The sequence below is a fragment of the Lactuca saligna genome, chromosome 8, assembly GCF_052625555.1.
Source record: "Lactuca saligna cultivar CGN05327 chromosome 8, ASM5262555v1, whole genome shotgun sequence".
Taxonomy (NCBI): Eukaryota; Viridiplantae; Streptophyta; class Magnoliopsida; order Asterales; family Asteraceae; genus Lactuca; species Lactuca saligna.
The window spans coordinates 276,455,605-276,465,800 of NC_136424.1; the positions used below are offsets into that span (position 1 = coordinate 276,455,605).

Genomic DNA, 10,196 nt, shown 5'->3' on the forward strand with positions numbered 1-10,196 from the left:
CGCAAAAGCTTACGTGAATGAAATTGTAAGATTTCACGGTGTCCCTCTTACGATTGTGTCAGATCGTGATAGTCGTTTCACGTCAAGGTTTTGGAGGAGTCTACAAGAGAAGTTGGGTACAAAGTTGTGTTTGAGTACTGCTTACCATCCGCAAAATGATGGTCAGAGTGAAAGAACGATTCAGACGTTGGAAGATATGCTGAGAGCATGTACCCTCGAATTCCAAGGGAATTGGGACGAGCACTTACCTCTAGTAGAATTTTCCTACAATAATAGTTTTCACTCGAGCATCAAGATGACACCTTACCAAGCCTTGTATGGACAAAAGTGTCGTACGCCGTCTTGTTGGCTTGAAGCTGGAGAGAAGCAGTTTATGGGCCCCGAGATAGTCCATGAGACTGCTGAGAAATTGAAGGTGATTAGGGAAAGAATGTTAGCAGCTCAGGATCGTCAAAAGAGCTATGCTGACAAGAAAAGACGACCGATAACCTTCGAAGTTGGGGATTCCGTTTTACTTAAAGTCTCACCGTGGAAGGGACTTATACGATTTGGGAAACGAGGAAAGTTGAATCCAAGGTTTATTGGACCGTTCAAAGTTCTTCAAAGGATTGGGAACCAAGCTTACAACCTGGAATTGGCCGAAGAACTCAATGGTATTCATAACACCTTCCATGTGTGTTATTTGAGGAAATTCATGGGAGATGTTCCCGACATAATTCCAATCTCAGAGTTAAGGATGGATGAAAATAAAAGGCTGATCGAAGAGCCCGAGGCAATTGTTGACCGTAAGACTAAGAAGTTACGACGCAAGATGGTCGACTTAGTGCTAGTCCAATGGAAACATTCGAATGGGCCGAATCTCACTTGGGAAACAGAGGATGACATGATGAGTCGTTAGTCACATCTGTTTGCTGATGCATGATTCCGGGACGGAATCATCCTAACGGGGAGAGAATTGTAACGCCCGGGTTTCAGGGCTAAGCATTTTTGTCAATGTAATAGTCTAGGTCAACTATCGTAACTCTTTTTGAAGTAATAAATATGAAATATTTTAGTATTATGTGAATTATGTGTGTTTATGTGTTTATTATTTAATTATAAATGTATAATTAATAAAGAATAAAAATGAGCGTCAAAATTAAAGTGTGAGATAATCCCGATATCTCTACATAAAGTTGTAGAATATGTCTCAAGGTTTCCGTACATATAAAGAATGCTGAAATCCGAGCTATAACGAAGAAGTTATGACCCGCCGAAGTTTTACGGCAAAACCGACACGGCACCGGAAGACATAAAATAGTGAATTTACGATAGAAGACTTTTTAGCCTTATAAATATAAACAAAAGTCGTAGAATATGTTAAACTAAGAACATCGATAAAAAGAACGCCCAAATCTGACTTCGTATGAAGAAGTTACGATTTTTCGAAGTTTCGGACTAGCAGTGTACTGCCCAAAATTCAAATGTTTGATCGAGTGGTTTTTAGCCAACACGACCTAAACGAGAATTGAATATCTCGTTAAGAGTAACATAACGAGAAAAAGATGGGTGAAAACGGATGTCGGATGAAGAATTTATGAGGATTTAACAAACCAATCCTATCCCGACCCGTTGATAAAATAAAATTTAAAATCGAATCAAAATTAGCCAACGAAGTCTAAACGAAAGTTGTAGAGTATGTTCCCACCTTCGCGTGGATATAAAGAACTTCAAAAACGGAGCTCGTATGCAAAAGTTACGAACTTTTGAAGTTAGGACTCGAAAATGCGAAACTTGTTGCGAAGATGATGACGTGGCCGCTTCTGAGCCGTTGCTTGCTGACCAAGGCTTCGCTCCGGATCGTGCCACGACGACTCGCATTACGCCCCGCGTACGAGGTCCGGTACGCCCCGCATACCTTCGGCCTTATCCGTCCGAGTCCGAGTGCGAGCCAGCTGTTGCAAGCTGGCAGCCACCTCCGAGCTACGCCCCGCGTAGCGCTGCTGGACGCGCCGCATATCCGAGGCCCTCACGCCTATAAAAGGGGGCCGAAGGTGCCCTCATTTTTCACACCATTTCTCATTCTCTCTCTAGTTTCTTTCTCTCTCTAAGGTTCCAAACCACCCCTAAGCCCTAGTTAAACCCCTAGCACCCTAAGGAAGCCCCGAGGCTCCCGGAGTCCCGAGAAAAAGGAGTTTTTCGGTTTCGAAACGCTGCTCCAATTAAGTCCCGGTTTTCGATCAAATTCGCTGTAAGTATGCTACGCTTATGCAGTTTTTAATATAGCTTTCAAATAATTATAGGAATGTTATTAGGTCCTTAAAATAATTATTTGGGCTATGGTTATGAGATATATCGAGTATTATTAATGCTTAAAAATACTCAGACAATTAATTTGTCACGGTTATCATTAGACTAAACCCTAGTGGTATCGATACTAGGCTTTATCGAAGGAATATCATTTTGAGAGTATCGAAGCGCTGTCCGAGTGTTGAGTCACCACCTAATCAGGTGAGTGCATAGTTACTTTCAACTTACACATAGATATGAAGTATTTTATATAAATTACGTGCTATGTGTGCATATTATCTGAATACTTTCTATCTATGCTAGATGAACGTTGTTATACATGTTTTCAATGATTTAAACTGTATATGTATTTTATATCTACGAAAATGTTGGGGTAAAACATGGGTAGATGTAATAGGTGATGTGTGATAAAATGATGAGACGCCTCGATGTTGTTGTTGTTGATCCAGTCATCTAGCGGAGTATAGATGACGACCACGGACTCTTCTAGACAGTCTAGTGGAACACTAGAAGGCTCGCAACCTGTAGGTGTTGTGAACGATGTGTTCACCGGTGTACTCCATCCCCCACATGGTTGCCTATTAGGACATTTATTGTTGAGGAATCCCCTTAGCAGTAGTGTCCGTCCCGATGATGATCCTTAGGCTAGGTCCCTTATGATAGGTGTTTAGGGACGTAAAGTAAGGATAACGGGAACGGGTAATCAGGTTATTGTTGATTGATGAAATTAATAAACTTATTTATTGTGGGTTGAAAACCCTATGTGCTCACCAGGCTCCCAAGCCTGACCCCCTCAGTTTTATGTATTACAGGTAGTGGCGCATGAGCATAGGTGTGATGTTTTGGATGAGGGATTACGGATATAGGCCTGTAGATATGAAATAATGTAGTAAGGCTTATATTGTACTGTTTATACTTTTGATCTGTACGAACATGACATCCCGAGTCTTTTAATGAAATACATTTCTATGGAAATGCTTTTGATAAATCTTTATCATATTATTGTTTTGGGACAAATTCCGCAATCCTTTTATTAAAAGATAACTCTGATTTTGAAATAAAGTATAAACAAAACCGGTCTTTTCTGGCCGTGATTTTGGGGATGTCACATTTTCAAAGCTATAACTTCCCTGCCAATTTCGGTTCTTATTGGTGGGAAATCTTTTCTTGATGAACCTCTTGGGGTTTGATACCATCATAGCGTAGTCTTCAGAAGTAAGATCATAGTCTTCTATGTTGAGATCTTCATCTTCCATCACCGCTTTACTTTTGGATAGTAGGGCCAATGAACCAGGCTTGAAACTACATTTTTCTCCTGTAGTACGATCTTTTCTTGAGATTTCAGAATACCCACCAGTTTCGCTAGAGAATAAGATTTGAATTGCTCATACGCTTTAACTGTGGACACTACAACTCTCCACTCAGAGCTAAGGCCGTTTAAAAACGTAACCTTCTGCTAAATTAGCTTCCTTTCAATATCATGTTTAATCATCTTGCTAAGAAGATGATTGAAGCGATCGAACGTTTGAGTCACGGTTTCTTCGGCTCCCTGCTTGAATTCACCAAACTCGGATAAGAGCAAGGTTTGAATGGAGTGTTCAAGATCTTCGTCCGTAGAATACAATTCTCGAAGCCTGTCCCATATTTCTTTGGCATTAGTACATGAACTCACCTGTCTGAAAGTTTCAGATTGAAGAGCGAATCTGATTAATCTCAATGCTTTGATATTGCACTAAAATTTATCTTTTTCGTCTTGTGCAACATCTTTAACATCTTTCAAAAGATCATTATACTCCTTTTGAGTTTTAATAATCCTTGAGGTTGCAGAATGAGCGAAGGGTCCCGATACGATTGCTTCCCAGATGAGCTATCCATTGTCCTCCGATCCTATAACATAATCTTCAAAGTGATGTGCCCAGACTTCATAATCTTGGGTGTAAAGGATGGGAATCTTCGTTGTTGATCCAATGTTGTTCGAAATATTAATGGGATTGGATGGCGACTCGTCCATGCTTGATCGAATAACCTGTTTGAAAGATCAGACTTGTAATATATAATATTAGGGCAAAACGAACAAATAATGAGATACGTCAATTATGGGGTGGCGGCTCAATAAATATTAGTTAATGCGGAATAAACCCTAATAGCTTCTTTCATAGAAGAGATGTGTATGAATTACACAGCCTCCTGCTCTGATACCAATTGATGAGATATAAAATCTCTTTGATCGATTAGATCTTTGTAACAGGTATATAAAGAATGTAAAGCAATGAAACAATACTCAAGAATGGATTTGAATGTGTTGAATGATTAGAACTTTCAATCCTCAGCAGAGCTCGATAAAGAACTTCCGCTGTAGAGGATTCTAGGGTTACAAAAAGATATCTTCTTCAATTACACGTAAAAACCCTGATCTATCAGTTACTAAAAAGATGCATGCAAACATCTATTAATACACAAACCCTAGAAAATAAGATACGGATGGACAGGCCCATACCGCATAAAAGATGGCCTAGGAAGCGAGCCCAAGACGCAACACCAAGTACCCAACATTAGAGGATGTAGATTGTTCTCAATTGTTTGTAATAAATGTTGCAACTTCTTTTAAAGGGAAAGAAAAATGTGAAGAATTATTGTTAAAAATTGACACTGATCAATTCTTAACTTCCAAAGTTTGTGATATGGATTATGTGTAAATACATGATAGTCAAACTGATGATAGTGATAATGAGGAAGAAAACAAAAATTCGAAGACACATGAAAGTTTGAAAGAAGTTGAGATTCCTCGAGTGGTTGTTGATCAAGTTTATATGGATTCACAAGAGCTTGAGAAAATTCTTAGTGAAAAAGGTTCTCATTATCTTGAATCAAATACTATGGTTTATCCAAATTTCAAATGCACTGATGATATTGTGTTCCCAAATCAAGTCTTCGTAACAACAGGCAATGTTGAAAATATAAAGCCTAAATTCAAAAAGTTGGTAGAGGAGGACAATAAGAAAACTTCTGATGAAGGTTTCTTTTCAAATCAAAGCACAGTTGAAAACAATCTAACAAATAATTCATATACATTTCAACGTCAAAAACCAAAAAGAATATGGATTGAAAAATCGAAAGTTGCAAAGAAGATAGCTAACACAATTGAAAAAGAGTTACCAAAGAACGAAGATGTTAAACCAGTGTTTAAAGAGGTTAAGAAAGCAATAAAATTGAATTCAATGGAGTTTAAGGATCAAGTTGAAAAATTCTCAAAAGAAAATAACATTTCTAAAAGAAAAGCAAGAACAACAATTTTTTGGCAAATTATTGAGTCTTTAAATAAGAAATAAATAAATTTTTCAAAAGAAGAAAAAGTTTTTAGACGAAAATCAAAGAATCAAGTTTTTAAAAAGAAAAATGCTTCGTTTTCAAATAATCAAACAAAAACAACACTTCCAAGAGAAAGTTTTCAGAAAAAGGTTGAAGAACAAATTTCAAAATCACAAATAAATATGTCTTATCATGAGTCATATCTATCGAAACCAAAAGTGGATTATGTTCCGATTTCAGCAAAGTGTTATAATCTTCTGAAGAAACAAGCTGACAAAGCCTCAAATGCGAAGGTATAACAACTAAAAGACATATTGATCATTGGTTGGAAGGAAAAGGAAAAATATATCAATCAAGTAAGTTTTCGAAAGAACAGATACATGAGGCATACGAAAAGTATGTAAATTCTTCAATGAATGGCAGTTTATCCTCCAAGGAATCAAATATTTCAGTTAAAGTTTGGAAGCCAGTCATCAAAGCGAACATTGTCATATCACAAACTCAAAATGCGAAGAGTACAGTCACTGAAAATTTGAAAACAATAAAAACTCATATATCTGACCCTTTGAATGAAAATGTGAAATTTGTTGACAATCTCAAAACTAGAGTTTGTGATTGGGTTAGTGGTCATACTTTACAATTGAAAAAGACACCTAATATAAATGGACCCAACAAGTCTTGGGTACCTAAATTCTTTCAATAATCACAGGTACTTCCTGACGAGCAATATGATGACAAATGGTATATTGATAGCGGTTGCTCACGTCACATGACTGGGAAGAAGGAAAACTTGCGTGATTTTCGAAGCTTAGAGAATGGTGGAGTGGTTAAGTTAGGAAATAACCATAAATTCAAATTCAAGGGTTATGGAAAGATAACTAATGGGAATTTCACTGTAAATCGAGTTGCATATGTAGAAGGATTACAACATAACTTGATAAGTGTTTCACAACTTGTTGTGGGTACTGGAAATCAAGTTCTTTTTAATGAAGAAGGGAGTGTTATTTCAAACGTTGAGACAAATGAAGTCTTACTCAAGTCAAAACGGAAAGGTGATATGTTTACATTGGATATCATTCCATTTGTAGGCAAACCGGCTGTGTCTCTACTTTCGAAGGCTGCTGCTGATACAAGCTGGTTATGGCACAGGAGGCTATCACATCTCAATTTTCGAAACATCAACAAACTTGTCATACAAGATTTGGTAAGAGGTTTACCCATTCTTAAATATGATAATGATAGTTTGTGTGCAGCTTGCGAAGTAGGAAAACAACACAAACAAGGTCATCCAATCACAATAGATTCGAAGATTGTTGAACCACTAGAACTCTTGCATATTGATTTATGTGGTCCTTTAACAGTTGCTACTCTAAACAAGAAAAGGTACATTCTAGTTATTGTGGATGATTTTTCAAGATTTACGTGGGTTTATTTTCTCAGGTTAAAATCCGAAGTCTCACAAATGATGATTGATTTTATCAAGAAAATGGAAATTTCGTTGAAAAAACAAGTTCGAAAAATTAAAAGTGATCATGGAACTGAATTCAAAAATCGTGTTTTAGATTCATTTCTGGTGGAGAAAGGTATTTCGCATAATTTTTCATCTCCATATACACCGCAAAAAAAATGGTGTAGTTGAACGTAGAAATTGATCATTATGCAAGGCTGCAAGAATAATGTTGGCGTATTCCAATATACCTCAATATCTTTGGGCTGAAGCTGTTTCAACTGCATGCTTTACTCAAAATCGATCATTCATTCATAGACGGTTTAATGCTACTCCATATGAAATCATCAATAATAGAAAACCTAATGTTAAATTTTTCCATGTTTTTGGGTGCAGGTGTTTCATAATGAATCTTAAGGATAATCTTTCGAAGGTTCAAACAAAAGCTGATGAAGGAATTTTCTTGGGTTATTCACAAAACTCTGTAGCTTATAGAGTGTTAAATAAGCGAACTCGTAAAGTGGAAGAAACATTCAATTTGACCTTTGATGATTATTATATTAAAAAGACTGATCATCAGTTTGCAAATTATCCTATTTTACAAAATTCTTCAAATACAAATGAACCAATAGAAATAGATGATGCTGATTATGAATCGATTTTTGGTATTTCAGATCATGCACTTGATGCAGAGAGAAATGCACCATATAATCAACAATCAGAATATTCGAATCTTCATGATGAATCAATCTCGTTTTCGAATCTAAACCCAAATGAAATATCTGATGGTCTAGTGGAGGGGGAGAAATTAGATTCATATATTTTTATTGAGGGGGAGCATTCTTACGAAGCAGATAATATGTCCATCAATATTGATGTTGAGGAGGTGCCAATAATTGAAGAGGAGCCAATACACGAAGAGGCGCAAATACTCGAGGGGGAGCCACTACTTGAGAAGGATCCAATATTAGAAGAGGAGCATTTTGATGATGCTGAGGATGCATGTTCAATAAATGAGTCAGAAACCGATGCTATGTTCGAAGATGCACCGTTGGACTTTGATCCTGATTATCCACCATTGGATAAATGGACAAGAAATCATCCAAAAGAACAAATTCTTGGAGATCCACAAGCGGGAGTATTGATAAGGGCTCAACTTCATGCACGAAATGAGGTACTGAATACTCACCAAGAGCTATGCATGTTTAATGTTTTTATTTCCAAAATCGAACCAAAGACTGTTAAGGTTGCAATGGAACATTCTGATTGGGTTGTTGCAATGCAAGCTGAATTGTCTGAATTCGAAAGAAACAAGGTTTGGAGATTTATTTCGAAACCTGTTGATGTTTCAATTGTTGGACTCAAATGGATTTTTAAAAACAAAACTGACAAAGATGGAAATATTATTCAAAATAAGGCCAGACTTGTTGTTAAAGGATATTCTCAACAAGAAGGAATTGATTATGAAGAAACTTTTGCCCCTGTCACAAGACTCGAGGTTGTTCGTATTTTTCTGGCTTATGCAGCTCATAAAGATTTTGACGTATATCAAATGGATGTAAAATGTGCATTCCTAAATGGTGAACTTGAAGAAATAGTTTATGTTGAAAAACCACTAGGTTTTATAAATCATGAACATCCTGATCATGTTTATATTTTAGATAAAGCTGTGTATGGGTTGAAACAAGCACCAAGAGCATGGTATGCAACTTTAACATCATTTTTAAAAAACTCTAAATTTAAACAAGGATCAGTTGATCCCACTTTATTTCAAAAGAAAGTTGGGAGTCACCTGATGCTTGATCAAATTTATGTTGATGATATAATTTTTGGCTCTACTGATCCTGCTTTGTCTAAAGAATTCGAAGATTTGATGAAAAGCAAATTCGAAATGAGTATGATGGGCAAAATTAATAATTTTTTGGGTTTGAATATTCGTCAAAGCAGAGAAGGCATCTTCATTAATCAGGAGAAATATACGAAGAATCTTCTTGAAAATTTTGGAATGACGAATAGCACAAGGTTACGAATAACAATGGCAACAGGCATCAAGTTAACTCCTTCGTTAGACAAATCTGTTGTTGATATCACTTTCTATAGAAGCATGATAGGGTTATTATTGTACTTAACTGCAAGTCGACCTGATATTATGTTTTATGTTTGTAATTGTGCAAGGTATCAATCGAATCCACGTGAACCACATCTAACAGCGGTGAAGAATATCTTTTGATATTTGAAAGGCACCACTTCGTTAGGTTTGTGCTATCCTTCGAAAACAGGGTTCTTTATACAAGCTTATTCAGATGCGGATCTGGGAGGATGCAGTCTTGCTCGAAAAAGCACAACTGGTGGGTGTCAATTACTAGATGGAAAATTGGTCAGTTGGCAATCGAAGAAGCAAACATGTGTTTCGATCTCTACAGCCGAAGCTGAATATGTTGCTGCAGCTGCGTGTACATCACAAATTATTTGGATTCAAAGTCAATTATGTGATTATGCTATAAATATGAAAAAGATTCATTTATATTGTGATTCACAAAGTGAAATAAGAATTTGTCATAATCCTGTGCAGCATTCGAAGACTAAGCACATTGATCTCAGATATCATTTCATAAAAGTCCATGTGGAAGAAGGAAATATTGAAGTTCATTTTGTGAAAACAACGGAACAACTCACAGATATTTTCACAAAGGCATTGGATGAAAAATCATTTCTTCGCATTCTACAAGGATTGGGAATGCTTGATGGAAATTCAAATTCATATGACAAAAGCGAAGAGTGATGTGTAATAATGACAAAAGAAACAGGTGTTCAGCATTCAGCAGCTACTGTCCATGGTCAACGCTTTGAATGCTTTGCATTCGTATGTTTTGTTCCTTGATAAAGTCTGTATTCAGAGATTACTATTCAAAGTCAACTGTTCGAATGCTTCATGTTCGTTTGTTTTGTTCTTTACAAATACTATTATTCAGAGGTCATTGTTCTAAATCAAATCTTTGCATGGCTTTCTATTCAAAATCTTTGCATTCACACACGTTTCAACAAATGTATGTTTTCAATTGGGCTAGCTAATTTTCCGATACTACACCCTAAACGATTAATAAACGTGCAAGATACAAAAGAATGGGTAGCACCACTATCAAACATAACA

General features: G+C 36.6%; 1 protein-coding gene across 1 annotated transcript; it reads left to right on the top strand.

Annotated features, from left to right (window-relative positions):
- Nucleotides 1-7,451: 7,451 nt before the first annotated feature.
- On the top strand, nucleotides 7,452-9,827 carry LOC145010672 (uncharacterized). Its single transcript, XM_078969185.1, has 2 exons — nucleotides 7,452-8,219; nucleotides 9,618-9,827. Exons 1-2 carry the CDS (start codon nucleotides 7,452-7,454, stop codon nucleotides 9,825-9,827), a joined length of 978 nt encoding a protein of 325 aa, XP_078825311.1.
- Nucleotides 9,828-10,196: the final 369 nt, after the last annotated feature.